Here is a 15,541-nt window from a genome sequence, read left to right on the forward strand (position 1 = left end):
TTTTAGAAACGACAATCATCTTTGTCAAAGGTGGTTTTCTTCTTCATGGGAACACTCTTGCCCTTCCTTGCATTTCTATTATCATGAGTCACCATATTAACTCTTTCAGGTGTCTCATTCTTCAACCTCTCTTCTTCTTGAACACACATGGTCAAGAGTTCATTGATTGACCATTTATCCTTATGTGTGTTGTAAGAAATTTTGAACTGGCCATATTCCGCAGGAAGTGAGTTGAGAATGAAATGCACAAGAAATGGTTCAGACATATCAACCTCAAGGGACTTGAATTTAGTATCAATGTCTCTCATCTCCATAATGTGCTCACGCACTGTACGACTTTTGTCGAAAGTCATACTTGAGAGCCTCTTCATAAGGGTGCTGGCCAATACACTACAAGAAATCTGTCTTTTAGTGGCGATATTTAGTAGCGACTTTATTTATTGCTACAAATGGTATATTTATTGTGGCGACCTAGTAGTCGCTACAAAATATAAACTTTTAATGGCGACGTTTCCGAGTCGCCTGTAAAGATGTTTTTGGGGCAACTGGGTCGCCTCTAATTGTGTAAATATCTGACATTTAAAAATAAAAAAACTAAATAAAAGACCCTAAAAATACTAAGTTCTAAAGGAGCTCTGTACAAAAGAGACCGAAGCTCCATTTTTCTTCTTCCCTCTTCTCGATTCTCTCTGCAAAAGCTACATTACTTCTTGAAGTTTCTCAAATTAAATCTTTCAGTTTTGTTTAATCACAAGATGTGAACCTAATTTATGAAACCCAAAAGCCCTAACACCACTTGTTTTCTAAGATTGTATTCAAATCAGGTAATGCTCTCAAACCCCAAATCCTTTTGGGTGTTAAATGCAGTTAGCGAGAGTGACTATTTCATCAATTTTACCTCTAATTTCTTTAACCCATTTGAAATCTACAGGAGTATAAAGTAATTTCCCCCCCACTTTCCTTCGTGTACAGCCCTTTCTCGGTGTTGATGATCTCTTTCGCTGGGTAAGTTTTTTTTTTTTTAATTCTGAACTTTTTGGTGATTGCATGTTTGGTATTCCTCTCAAAATGCTGAAATGAGATGTTTTGTGATATGGGTCTGTTATTTTTCCTGATATTTTTCGATAAAATCTCATATGTTTCATAAATCTTCACCCAATAATATTTTAGGTAGTGAAATCAGTGAAGATTCTTTTGAGCTATACATTAAGAAAGATATCAGAAGTAAAAAACATTAGGATTTATTTGATTTATTTTTAAGATGTTACTTCATTTATTTTGTTCATCATTCCTTCTCTATTTGTTCATCATCTTTGTGATATACATATGTTTTCATTTTTTGAGCTTCTTTATGTCTCTACCAAGTGCTGAATTAGCTCTTATTATTTTTTGCTAATTGATTTAATAGATAATATAATTGGTCAATTTATAGTGTTAAATTAAAAGCAACTTAGACAAACTAAAATAGATAAATGGTGTTAATTAAGTTCTAGTTCGTCTATTTATTGCAGCCAAGGTGTTTTAATGATATCCTCTTAGACAACTTAATTTTGCTTTTGAAAGTTATATTTTCTTAACTTTTTGGTCGGCTGAAATTTCCATAATCTTGAAATGAATTGTTTCTTAGTCTTATTAGTTCATAAATGTATCTAGGTTCTAGCCTTGTCATTCCTTATGTAAAATATTTCATGATGTTGTCATTCTTTATCTTTAAAAATATACCGGAAAAGAACTCTTGGTTGTGTTATACAATTTTATTTGTTGACAGATGCAACTATTGGTTTAAAGTTAATTGCAACACTCTTTATACCATATTTTTAAGATTATATTTTGCTATGACATATATCATATGTAAGTATTGACTGTAACCAATGTAGAACTCTTTGTAAAGAGAAAATTTGTCTTACTTTAAGCAAGATGAGTTATAGTAACATCTGGTTATGTTCTTGTAGTTGTGTTGGTTTTTGTGGTCCTTGAGATTTATTAACTAATTGATTGATTGAATGTTATTCTAAAATAGGAATGGATAAAAGTTGGTTGAATATTAGAAATAGAGGTGATCAAAGGTATAGAGATGGAGTAGATGGCTTTCTTAGTTGGGCATTCAGTCAACCAAGGGGGAAGAAGGCGAAGAAGATTGGCTTGATGATAATGATGGATAAGATATTGATGATGCTCTTGAATACTGAGAAGCAAGATAATATAGATTTCTACTTTTTGTTTTGAAAAGTTCTCTGTATTTTGTTCCTTATTAACATGACAATGAAATTAATTCATTATGCTTGTAACGTTTAATTTCATAACTAGATTATATATTAAGCTTTTGTGAAATGTTACTTGCCTTCTATATGCACTGAGTATCATTATATTTTTCATGTATAACGAAAAGTATTTACCCCTAATCGTGCTTCAATTCTTACTGATGTTTTTCTACATCATGTAGGAGGGTCCAAATGACAGGATGAGGTAAAGGTCGAAGTGGAACTGGTCGTGGACGTGTCCATTTTCAAGGACGTGGTAATTCTAGAGTGATGCCTCAGTCACAAGTACAACCAATAGGGAATACTACAGCATCTCCTAAGATAGGAGAATCAAATAATCTCAGTCAAGAACCTCTAGACAGAGGACAAGTATCAAGTAACCCTTGGCAGAGACCTTCTCTAAAGATAGTATCGTCAAGGAATCTGGATAGAAGTGTGCTTCCTCTCCTGAAGTTGAAAATGGTGCAGGTTAGGTTTTGTTTTACTAATTCTCTTTACTTATTGCAAAATATAATACTGGTATATGTTGGATTGATACGTGTTTATCCCAAATTGGGATTAATTTTACGAGGCATATGACGTGTTTGATAAAATACCTTAGAGAAATCTTTGTTTATATTCTATGCAGCTTTGAGAATGCTAGCTTATTTTATGTTATTGTTGTAAAGAAGTGTCATCTTACGTTAAATTTGGATTTGTTTCGGACGTTTATATTCTGATGTAATTCTGAAATTCTGGATATGCAAAATTTGGTTGGACAATTTTAGAAATAGGAGAAAATTCAGACTCCTAAGTGTTTATGTTGAGTAGAATCTAATGCATCTAATGATTGGCAAAAAATATATTTTGGTAAATTTTGGTGTGTGCTTTAACTCTTTATATGTTACCATTTTGGCTAGCATGAACCTCTCATTCTTGGTGTCATTTCTTTGGAATTGGTTTACAGTGAAGTAAAAAAGAACCAACTTTAGGATATGTGGCTGCAAGAGAATACCATTGGGAGTTGACATCAGCTTCCCCCGTCAATTTGTTGTATATGTGGCTGAATTTATGTTATATTTCGCTGTGTCTATTCAGAAAGTAACGAAGAAAACATGTACTATTCAACTAACTTTAGGATATGTGGCTGGAAGAGAATACCATTCAAGTAATCTTTTCAAGTATTTGTTCGCATCTCCTAAAGTAGTTCTGCCTAAGGATCTAAACCATAGTTGATATGTTCTTGTATATAATTTTTTTTCTCCTCAATGTTACCTTCAAGCTAAAACAAAAGAATTTTAATTAAAGTTGAATTCTGCCTGAAACATTTCCACCTTGAATTCTGCCTGAAACATTTCCACCTTAATAGATGCACAAACGCGAACCATAAAAAAATATTACACTTATGCTCATGTTTCTATTTTATTGTTTTCTTGACTTCTTTTTAGCTATTCGTGTACTTGATTTTTTGGTAATAGATGTGTTGCGTCGTTATTGAATGTCATAATTGCACTGATATGTGTCCACCTTCAGTAAATGCATTTTCTTTTCCATCTACTGTATGTCTTATTCAAACTTGAATGGCCATAGCCAATGCAACCCCAAAATTCTTTAAGCCAGAGTGAAAAACTAGCACTCAACATAGTGGTCTATGGATAGCTTTTGTTAAACATGAGCTAATGAGCAGGGAAATGATCATACTTTGCATTAGATAATACCGAATAAGTGGATGAAGAGCTGCACTACCAAAAAAAGTAGGAATTAAACACATTATAAACTTCCCAAATTCATGTAAAATCTTAGGATCTTGTCCGACTAACATGAGCAATCATCCTACGTATAGCCATAACATTGAAAAGGTGATGCAAATAATAAAGAGACAGAATATAGCAGTGTATGTTTGTGTTCCAATTTTCTTGTATTGCTTTGCTCCATAAGCCTGTCCACAGAGAATACTAGCCATTCCTAGCTGCAAATCACATGTAATAAGAGCTTTTCAGCTAACTAAAACAAAATTAGCATCAACTGCATTTCCTATTCAAACTTGAAGCTATACTTAGGAGACGTGGTTAATGGTTGAAATTGTCATAATATATTTTTCCACTTCTATGTCATCCATTGTACTATTAGCATTAGATTATGAGCATTGTCAAACTGATCTTGTGTTTTTTTCGTGTAATAACTGGAACACGGTTCTTAAACAATGAAGACAATGAAGAAGAAGGCACTTAGTATTTTGCTTTTTTGGGATGTATATGCATACAATGGCAATGAAGTATTCTGCATTATATATGTAATTCGCATTTTAGCAATGGAAGTATTTAATATCCGACTTAAGAAATTCTTTTGGTGTTTGTAAAATACTATTGAATGCGTTAATATAATTTTGGCCATTAGAGTTGCTGAATTAAATAGGTTTCATTGGTGGCAAAATCTTATTCAGAAAATTATTTGTTGCAATATTGGAAGTTGCCACTGATTGTTTAACAGTTTTTGTAGCAATTATCACCGCCACTAAATGTCATTCTCCAGCAGCGAGCTCGCGACATCAATTGCTACTAAAAGTAACTCTCCAGTAGCGATATGAGAGTTGCTGCTAATAGCTAATTGTTTATGTGGCGACTTAAGTTGCTACTAAAAGCAACTTCTAGTAGCGATAAAGTAGCTGCCACCGATAGTCATTTATTTTTGTGGCGACAATTGTCGCTGCTAAATGTCACTCTTCAGTGGTGGCTTGCCCCTGAATCTGTTTGGTGGAACTACCTTTTGTGGCGATTTGGCTTACTTTTTGTAGCGATAATGTTGCCACAAAATATCACCATTCTGTTGTAACAACCTGTAGTCGTCACAAATAACATTTAGTAATGGACTTAATTGCAGCAAGTCCAATGTCGCTACTATAAACATTTAGTGGCGACATATGATGATTTCGTAGCGACATGGTCGCTATCTTATTTTATTCTTACCATTTTTTCTGATCAGTGGATGCCATTTTCTAGTGCGTGTCTTCATTTTCTTGCAAGATCGAAATTTGAGGACAAATTTTCTTCAAGAAGAGGGGAATGATAGCATCCTAGGAAGCTCAAATATATTCAAGGACAAGGATGAAGCTTTGGAATCTCAAAGATAGCCTTTAACAAGATCTCAAGCTAAAAAGTTGCAAAACAAGGTCATTGAACTTAGGAACGATCAAAGTTGTTAGTCAGGAGGAAGAGCTTAAGGATAAATGATATGAGCTAACTAGGTGTTATAATTATTTTATGGCCCAAATTCATGTCCAATAATGTATGGATTAGATCGAAGGAAATATCCTCTAAAGAAGGTCCAAATCATGCCACTGTTGAACCAATTTAGCACCTAAAATGTGTCCAAACTTGCAGCTCATGAAGTCCTACATAAAGCCAGATTTTCATAGCATAAAAAGGACTTACTTGATGTCCAAGAATGGTACAATAGTCGTGTTAGATGTTGAGTGCAAGTTGGTGCCAGGTTGCTTGCAAATTTCCATCAAGATTTTCAAGATTCTATCAAAGATTGGTTTGGGATTTATTTCCATATATTATGGGACTATATTTATTGCTTTCATAGTTAGTTAAGGTTATATTTTCCTTTTACTATGATTTTTGGAATTACTTTCCAAGAATAACTTGATTTTTGCTTCCTAGTATTTTTCTTTTCCTAAAGTAGTTGGACTTGTTGTCCAAAGTAGTTTGGACTTTATTTACTTTTTTTAGGTAGAATTTCGTGACCTCTCTCTATATAAAGGGATGTATTCTTTGTTTTTAGACTGAGATTATTCAGACTATTATCAATAAAATTTGTGAGACTTTTCTTGCACTCTTGTGTGCGACTACTCTTGGATTTATTCTTCAACCTTCAAGACTCAACTTAAGGTGGTGAAATTAAACTCTTTCGGATCACTTCTAGGTATTCAAGAAAGGTGATAAGTTTAGGCTTATTGTTGTTCTTGTTATTCTAAAGGGTCGGGCTTCACAATCTATCTCTTGTTTTTAATTCTCTACCAAAGACGATTAGTTTTTTGTTAGCTAGTTGTTGTTGTTAGGATTCAACTTCAAGAATAGACTTCTTGAATTCAAGAAACTCTTTCTTGAATTCAATCTATCTTTAATTTTTGTCTCTTTTTTTTCTTTTAGCTTTCGCATATTCTTGATTTTTTTTTTTTTACTAATTCTTGAATCTCCTATCGTATTGTTATCACTTCCTCTAAGTTTGAAAGACCTGCATGATTTTGGCAATGTGAATTGTAGCACCAGAATCAATCCACCATGTATTATCAGAAATTCAAGTAAAATTAGATTCATAACATTCAAAGGTAAATTACCTTTTTTCTCAAGCTATTTCTTGTATTTTAGGCAATCCTTCTTCTAGTGTCCCTTCTTCTTATAGAAACGACAATCATCTTTGTCAAAGGTGGTTTTCTTCTTCATGGGAACACTCTTGCCCTTCCTTGCATTTCTATTATCATGAGTCACCATATTAACTCTTTCAGGTGTCCCATTCTTCAAGCTCTCTTCTTCTTGAACACACATGGGCAAGAGTTCATTGATTGATCATTTATCCTTATGTGTGTTGTAAGAAATTTTGAACTGGCCATATTCCGCAGGAAGTGAGTTGAGAATGAAATGCACAAGAAATGGTTCAGACATATCAACCTCAAGGGACTTGAATTTAGTATCAATGTCTCTCATCTCCATAATGTGCTCACGCAATGTACGACTTTTGTCGAAAGTCATACTCGAGAGCCTCTTTATAAGGGTGCTGGCCAATACCTTGTCAGAGCTTACAAATTGTTCATCAATTGCCTTCATGTAAGCTTTGACCTTATCGCTATTAGGGATAGAACCCCTAATGCTTTGGCTTATGTGGGATTTGATGAGCATTAAACTTAAGCGATTATATCGCTCCCACCGCTCATAATTAGCCTTATTCTCTAGCGTACTTAATTCCGTGAGAATGGGTGGTTCTTCCACCCAGAGTACCAGGTCCAGATCCGAACACCCTAAAGCTAGAAGGACTTTCTCCTTCCATTCAACATAATTGTCACCAGAAAACATTAGAATTCGAGCATTCTCATTAAAAATCCTAGTAGGAAAAGCGGTAAAGACTGCAAAACAAGTTAAACATACATAAACTATGAAGTACAATCCATCAAAGGTGAATCGCGTAAAATACCGATTTCAAGTAAATTCTTGACCTTCTTGTGGGCAGAGGTTGCAACCCATGCATAGAATTTACTTTACTTTATTAGACTATTAAACCAAGATATACGAACATTAAACCGTACCTGTCGACATAAGATTATTTTCAACTTAAAGGTTTACTCTCTTATTCAAGTTAATCTCACCAAAATGGTTGCCTCCCTGTAGGGCCGACTTACCATTTTAATAAGATAACTGGACTAATTGGATGTCATTATAATTTTAATTACTAAACTTTATGTTATTAAATAACTTAATTTTTTCTATATCAAGTATTCAAGATGTTGTGGCTATTCCTAAGTACATCACATAAAAGAAAACTCAAATATGACATCTCAAAATAATCAACTTAACGAAGATGTTGACTAGTTTCAAAGTAGGCACATAAAAGATAAGCCCAATGCCTATACTGTTCCAAAAAACAAGTCTTATTCTTATAATTAATCTAAATATTAGAAGAATCTCCTTGAACAGTGCAACTCTATTTACAAGCAAACAATTGCTCTAAGTACTTAAATGAATAAATGTTTTCATTCACGTCTAAATATATAACTAAGCAAATAATGATCATGATGAATCTAAACTAAATATGTGTCTAAAAAGCAACACTTACGGGGCATCAACTATTATCGTTTTCTAAGAATTAAGCATGACCCATGAAGGAATTAAATTAATTTCATATAGCCAAGTAAGAGTATACTTGAAACAAGATTCAAAACCTTTCTGACCAAACAAGTTCAATAGCTTAGAAGAATAAAAATACTATTTCTATAGAAAACAGTTTTAAGAGCTTGTTATAATTCCCAATTAACGGAATAATATTTCAAGGGTTAAAATATTGGCTGGTTCCAATGTTTAATTAAGTATTCTTGGTCTACAGTGGTTAAAGAAATAATGGAATCCAAACCAAGAGAATCATAAAACGAAAATACCAAACTTGGGTCCAATATTGAAAACGAGTAGGAGACAAAGGCAGGGATGTCAATAACATAAAACAGTAAAATATATCACCAATGATATAAATTATATCATGCCGTTATTTAACCCATTGAACTATTAAACTGAAAGCCTACACAAGATGATATAATATCAGAACACCAGTATTGTTTCAGTTATTCAGTCATACAAGAATTTGAATTGCCATATATTGCGTCAACAGATTTTTCGAACAGTGGACAAAACAGCTAAAGGATGGCTCTGATATCATGATGTAGAATTTAATTTCATACATAGAGCCATCGCAATGAAAATTAATTAAGGAATGTACCTTCAATCATGGTTGTTCAAGTATCGTAGAGTCGTCTTGAAAGAATCTTGACAGAAAATTTAGGGAGCCGTCTAGCGTGTGCCTATCATTGGATGCCAGAATGATGGAGTCACAAGCGTATTTATAGGTAGGCTAGGGACTCTTAGGCAAATATTTTAGCCCTAGCCCCCTAGTGACTTCTCCATAAATTATAATTGCCCTAGGGACTCCTAATAAAAATTGTTTATTTCCATCAAAGAAACTATCATATATGCATAACTACAAAATATTATCTGATATATTATTTCCTTTGAGAGACGAGGTAAATAACTTATTACCTTATATGTGGGCCACACTAAAAGTTTCTAGAAGAGACAGTAAATTTCTAACATTGTCACCTTAAGATCTTCAACCAAGGGAAATCAATCGACACCTATTTGCAGGAAAATTATATGATATTGCTAATAATTCTTTTTAATTCTATGTATCTTTATTATATATTGATTCCCCTTAACCTTTTGAGATATATATATTATTTTGATACCTCTCGGGGAAAATCCTGACGCTGCCATTACTCTAAGGGATGTACCAAATATCTTTCTAATTAAGTCCACAAGAAGACATTCAGATCGAGAAAGAGGAATATTAATACAAATTGGCCTTTTAATAACGTAAACAGGCAATAGGAAAGTTGTTTTTGGGTTGATAGCATCATTGTCGGTTGGAAGCATAATCTTTGTTCTTTTTTTGCACCATAATCCTTGTTCTTCTATTTAGCTAATTATAGCTCTGCACTCTGGGAACTGTGAATAATGAACAATCTTTTTATGTATCGTAACGACCAAAATAGTAGGAGTAGTAAATTTCACAACCCTCGAAGCTCACTCTTCCATAGACATCTCCATTAGCTAACACTTCAGTGATAAATAGTTTACTTTTGCAAATGGTTAATTGTTATAAATGTAGTTAATCAGAATAATTAATATTTGAAATTGAATAGAATAAAAAAACATACGTATGAAAAAGGAAAAAAGGGGATAAAGGCAAAAGAGTAGACAGGATAAGGGCAAAGTTATAGGGGGACACGTGAGAACCGATGGGATAAGATTATTTGGCCAAGTTAAAGCATAGAGAAAAAAGCATGTCACAAAAGAAATAAAAGTTGGAACAGATGTTCTAGCTTGGAATTATGCTCCTTTACACTAATTTTTTCAAAACTATTTATTAGACTCAATTACGACCTTAATCTCTTCGTAGCAAGGATAGCAAAAATAGTTAAAAGAAAACAGTTAACCATCTATATTATGCATTAAAAAATAAGTTGGATAATGAACTATTTAAAAATAAATCAAATATGGATAAGAATCATATTATTGATTTAAAAAATGGATAGTCAATAGATAACTAATGAGTTTAACTTTTACATTTGTAAAACCTCAAATTTGAGGTTCTTCAAGTTTGGGAGATTAAGAACTCTCCCAAAAATGATCATATTCAAGAAGTCATAGATAATATAGTTACTTATATTATCCACCGGTTAACTCGTTTTCTATACGTATTAAATATGGGTCGAGTCGAATAACTTATTCGTTTTTTTATTACCCGTTTTTTACCCGAACCATATCCAACCCGATCTGCGCGTTTGTCACTCCTAGTCCATAATAAGTCACCTATTGTCTTTAGACACACCCCTTAAAAAATAGTACTCCTAAAAAAAATAAGAATTTTGACTAAATTATCTTTAATTAAAATTTGCATATTATTAACTAGACACTAGACACACTGAAATATATAAATAAGGGCAAATTTTTTTTAAAAAAATCCTTCTTAGTTATGAAAAATATTACTTATTTTAAATCAAAATAAAAAAGATAAAAAGTCATATATCATATACCGGAGGAAGTAGCTTGGTTCTATATTCATGCCAATGTCGAGGGCCGAGTAATATTTTAATACAAATATTAGTGATTACTTTTACGATACAAACATATATTTTATAAGTTATACGAAAATAACCTTACCATTATTTCAACGCAAAAGGAAGAAAAAAAATATTACTATGAGAAAAAGTGGGAAAGAGACGTTGGTTTTTTGAGAAATTCAATGAGGAGTGTGGTATATATGTCAGGAACTTAGAAAACACTCCACGCAAGTTTGCATGAGATATCCTCAGAGATTCGTGCCCTACCCTCTTACTGCTACTGGTCAGCTTTGTATTTTCTTGATTAAAATTATCGAATAAGTCCAAAGTTTTTGAACTTTCAAAGTACTGATAGGGTTGGCTCCCTTTTTCAGAACACAGGAAATGGCATCCAATGTTTAACCATATGGACCATATTATCTCAATTTAGACTACAAGATATTTTAATAATTAAAGTTTGAAGTGGATATTGTTAAATTTTTTGAAAATTAACTTTTCGAGTTAGTACGTTCACATTAAAATAAGTTACACAAAGATTTAAATTCAAAGTTTTTTTTTGCGTCACATAAGTGTCTGTTTGGGAAATTGCACATGCTATTATGGAAAAGAGACATTAAAATTTTAAATTAAGTCCCAAAATAGACCATTCTTTCATCTTGAAAATCAAAATATATCCCAATTCATTCATACAAACAAAACTAATGCCTAATATTTGGATAACAAATACTCCATCCGTCCTACTTTAACTTTTTATCACTTTTATTAAAAGAATAATAAATACAAAACAAATAAGAATAGTATATACACAATCCTTATCAATACCTTAATAAAATAAAGAACTTTTTTTCAGTAGAACCTTATCAAACAAAACCAAAAAGGAACAATAATTTACTAAGTTACTTTCTATTAAATACTTTTTTGAGAATTGAGTAGTTTAAAAAAGAACTACTACTTTTTTAAAATTAAGGTTATATATAGTTGGAAAGAATTAATAAATCTAATATTAAATTCCTCAAATAATAATTAATTTCAACTACCTTTTTTTAGCTAAAACAACAATTAGAATGGGACGAAAGAGTATAATAAGTATCACATTAATTAATAATTTTAGACATAACACAAACAAATACTGGACATCTAACTAAGAAAAAAAAATAGGCCAGGGCTAGTATGAAAGCAACAAACTTCAACATTATGGAAACACATAAGAAGATAAAATGATTAATCCAAACACTATTGCAATAAACTTGAACAACATTGGCATTACCTTACAAACTTCAAATCCCATACAGCACAAAAACACCTTAACCTCCTACCCCCCAAACCCCCACCCAGCTAAAGTTAACAAAGCAAACCCTAGGTCTAATAGTCCTAATCCAAACTCACCTTCCCCACATCAAACTCTATTTTTCTTGCACTTCCAAATGAAATAAGATCCTCTTCACTCACCACCAATGTGGAAGATTAGTGACAGAAAATGATCTTTAGCTCACGCGGAGACGAGCACTCGTGCATGAGTGAAGGACTATCATGAGCATAAGTAAAAGTAGCAGGACAAGCATGCTTAAAAAACTCTGAATAACTCGAACCCTTACAAGTCTGTGGACTATTGAAATGATTCCTACAACAGAGTTCATCAGTTTTAAAAGCCTCACACCCACTCTTACACCCAACAACAGGTCCATGTCCACCATGTGACCTTAACTGCAAAACTGCTGGACAAGTTTGCAAAATTTCAGCCCTGCACCCAACAACTGGACACTGTCCTTTACCTGTTACAAAAATTAAAACTATAAGAAAAAAGGAAATCTACACTGTATAGCCACCCTATAAATTAATAATATTTTTTGTATATTGAATTAATATACAATTATATAGTCCATATTTTATATATTATTGGTGTATATTTTCTGTATATTTGGCTAGTGTTGTAATTATTTTCAATGACTGGCCAAATGTGTTAAAAGCCCAAGAAAAACCGCTTTCAGCATTTTGTCTGAAAAATATAGATAAATCTCTTCAGAATATAATAAAGTATAACAATATGTTACAAATTAGCTGAGTCACTTCAAATAAAAGGCCTAAATGCATGAAAGTAGTTTAAGAGACTATTCGGGATATTCATATTTCATGAAGAGATATGTCCTGCTAAATTTAAAAACAAGTAAGAAAAATTTATATTTAAAATTTTGAATGATATTTAAATGAAAATAAAGAATTTTCAAATATTCAAGTAGTAATATATAAAGCCCCAAACTCATTTTTACCTTAATATGTGTGATATCCTACTTTATACTCCATATAGCTGGATTTACGTTCTATACATTTACAACGTGTGACATCTTGTTACACTTTTAGTAAGTGTTCGGCCATAAGTTTTGAATTTTTTTTTTTTAAAAACACACATTTTTTTAGAGGTTTTTAACATGTACTAATAGCCAGTACAGTCAAACCTCTTCCTAACATGTCATTTGTTCCGTTTTTTATTATAGGGCAATACTATTGTAAAAAACATATATTAAGTTTATAGTAAATGACCGGTATATAGTGATACTGTTGTAAAATCCTTACTTCAAACAAATCAGTGAAACTCGCCAGTGGTATCTGGGAGGGTAGTATGTACACGGACCTAACTTCTATTTGTGGAGGTAAAGAGGCTGTTTCCGACACTAATCCTTATTTCTTATGAATAATTACTTGCAAATATGTACGTTTTTAGTAGTATTTTTTCAGGGTATATAAAAATTAAACTCTAGATTACAAACTAATTTAACATTAATTACCTTCATGTGGAGTTACAGTAAGAGGAATATTGAAACCATCGACAAGGCTAACACCATAAGACGAGAAATCAGCATGTCCATGGTGTAGAGCAAACTGTGCCAACGTGGCAGGGGTGGCCCCACCAAGTCCTTCACACTCAATACGGCCCCCACAGTCACCGGTGGCGCAGCTGAACTTACCGTGAGCATAACTACAACCAGTTCTAGCCCAGATTCTACCGGACCAGTGGGTAGTCGGTGCGGCAAAAGAGCGGTGTGTGAGTGTGTGAAGTGCAAAGCCACCGCGTTCGAGAACTGGGTGACCGGCATTTGGTTGAATGGCTGGCCAGATAGTGTAAGGACAGTTGTTAACTAGGGTTAGAATTAAACCAGAGTAAGTGGCTTGAGAGAGAGCACAAAGGGTTAAACAGAGAGAGAGTGAAAGTAAAGTTTTTGTAGAAGAAGAAGCCATGCTTAGCTTTTGACTGATGCCAAATGGTTGATAGTTAAGGGGTGGTTATATAGGGGGGAAAGTGAAGTAGAGATGACCAAATAACGAAATTGTCCACTGTTTTTTTTTTCACACCGGGTGTTAGGTAGAGGTCCCACTTATATGCACCGTGTAAGATCCTTTCAAATTTTTTTTTTTATTCTCAAGATTTAAATATATAAGCTTTAATTAAGGATAAAAATTATTATTCATCTATCACAATCTTAGTAATATGTGGAGGCGGACCTATACTGTGCAATGGGATTACTGGCCGACATAAAATTTATAAAATTATATATATATATATATATATATATATATATATATATATATATTTTAATAATTTTTATACTTTATACTATATAAAATATATTTTGGTTGAATAAAAAATACACCCGCATTTTTTGAGGATCCGCCTCTAGTAACACGAGATTGTCCATTGTTTGTTCGTTCATTGAAACTAGAATGGCATTATGGCAAGGAAAAAAGGAAAAGTTTTTGTGCTGGTTTTGAGGCACGTAAAGTCCTTGAACAATGCAACTTTTCTGACTCGGAAAAGATTCATTTTTTAAAAGGGAAATGAAAGTTGCTATTCTCGTCTTTGTTTAGGAGTAAAAAAAGGGATGGGACTATTAACGGACCAACTAGTGTAGCGTATTGTTTAACTGAAAATATGAGTAACAATTAAATTTAATTTGTAGTTTTAAAGATATTTAATTTAGTTCAATATCAATTAGTAATTAAGAAATATGAAGTAGAAATGAAAAAGACAAGTGAATCAAACTAATGTTACCCAACAGCGGTGACCTCGAGGTGAGCTTAAAACAATAAGAACAATTAAGCAAGAAAAGTAAAATAAGAACAGTAGAGCTAAAGGATAATTCTGATGAACAATAGGCAAAAAATAGAGAGTATATTCTTTGCTCAATGATTAGATGATGTTACAAATGATTGGGGTTCACTTTATATAATAGGGAACCCTAAATAAGGTATTTCTATTTACAGTAAGGAATATTCTTGGTACAGTTGTCTAACCGCCTAGTACGAAATCGTAGAATCCTATTCCGGAATTTGCGTCATGATCTCGGGGACGTGGCAGGAATCTAACCCATTCTATTACAAATCCATAACGGTACTATTTCGGGGTCGAGCATACTTAACCCCGGCATTCCTCGTACTTCTATCTCCGGGCATTGCGCTCTGTCTTCGAGCTCGAGTCTAGTCCACCGATCTCGAACTCGACCTAACCCGAACTCGGACCTAGGACGAACCCTCGAGCTATAAATCGGAGGCATATGATTTTGACCGTATACAGATAGTCCCCGCATTTCTTAGAATAGGATGATAAGAAACGACTTGAACCTCGATGTCTCGATCATGATGTTGATCTCGTGATGTCAGCGTCTGAAATGATTGAAAGGTCGTGTCCGTACAGTTTCCAAGGTCATTAATTAGAGGCGGCTGACTGTCGGCCTTTTGGCTTCCCCAATACGCTTAAGTGACTTCTATAAATAGGCCAACTTCACAATTTTGCAAACTTTACTTCTCAATTCGTTCCCAAATCTTGTTAGCTCCTTCAACTTCCTAGAGACCACACTTCTCTCAATTTGTTCTTTACTCCATCATCAAACTTTTCTTCTTCACTTGAACCGCAATGGCTAAA

General features: G+C 33.2%; 2 protein-coding genes and 1 long non-coding RNA gene across 6 annotated transcripts; 1 reads left to right on the top strand and 2 right to left on the bottom strand.

Moving 5' to 3' along the window:
* Positions 1 to 619: 619 nt before the first annotated feature.
* Positions 620 to 6,077, top strand: LOC104246502 (uncharacterized). 4 transcript variants are annotated; one of them, XR_715973.2, is made up of 4 exons: positions 620 to 824; positions 932 to 1,005; positions 2,444 to 2,729; positions 4,450 to 4,673. It is a non-coding gene; the product is annotated as an uncharacterized lncRNA (long non-coding RNA). The 4 variants fall into 4 exon arrangements; XR_011403637.1 differs by lacking the exon at positions 4,450 to 4,673 and adding an exon at positions 5,240 to 5,786 and having other exon boundaries at positions 627 to 824; XR_715972.2 differs by lacking the exon at positions 4,450 to 4,673 and adding an exon at positions 3,208 to 3,565 and having other exon boundaries at positions 666 to 824.
* A 734-nt stretch (positions 6,078 to 6,811) lies between these two features.
* Positions 6,812 to 9,277, bottom strand: LOC104246505 (uncharacterized). The gene is made up of 2 exons (XM_009802315.1): positions 9,250 to 9,277; positions 6,812 to 7,365 (listed from the first exon to the last, which is right to left on the bottom strand). The coding sequence occupies exons 1-2, from the start codon at positions 9,275 to 9,277 to the stop codon at positions 6,812 to 6,814; spliced, it is 582 nt and encodes a 193-aa protein (XP_009800617.1).
* Positions 9,278 to 11,839: 2,562 nt separating this feature from the next.
* On the bottom strand, positions 11,840 to 13,894 carry LOC104246503 (osmotin-like protein). Its single transcript, XM_009802314.2, has 2 exons — positions 13,410 to 13,894; positions 11,840 to 12,398 (listed from the first exon to the last, which is right to left on the bottom strand). Exons 1-2 carry the CDS (start codon positions 13,858 to 13,860, stop codon positions 12,091 to 12,093), a joined length of 759 nt encoding a protein of 252 aa, XP_009800616.1. The 5' UTR covers positions 13,861 to 13,894; the 3' UTR covers positions 11,840 to 12,090.
* Positions 13,895 to 15,541: the final 1,647 nt, after the last annotated feature.

This window comes from Nicotiana sylvestris, chromosome 11 (genome assembly GCF_000393655.2).
Source record: "Nicotiana sylvestris chromosome 11, ASM39365v2, whole genome shotgun sequence".
Lineage (NCBI taxonomy): Eukaryota > Viridiplantae > Streptophyta > Magnoliopsida > Solanales > Solanaceae > Nicotiana > Nicotiana sylvestris.

Excerpts from the sequence above, each read along its gene's own strand:
- LOC104246505 (XM_009802315.1), bottom strand. The coding sequence starts at position 9,277 with ATGGCAGCGTCAGGATTTTCCCCGAGAG. Across the intron at positions 7,366-9,249 it reads GTCAGGATTTTCCCCGAGAG|TCTTTACCGCTTTTCCTACT; the intron begins GTATCAAAATAA and ends CTTGTTTTGCAG.
- LOC104246503 (XM_009802314.2), bottom strand. The coding sequence starts at position 13,860 with ATGGCTTCTTCTTCTACAAAAACTTTACTTTCACTCTCTCTCTGTTTA. Across the intron at positions 12,399-13,409 it reads TACTGTAACTCCACATGAAG|GTAAAGGACAGTGTCCAGTT; the intron begins GTAATTAATGTT and ends TTTTTGTAACAG.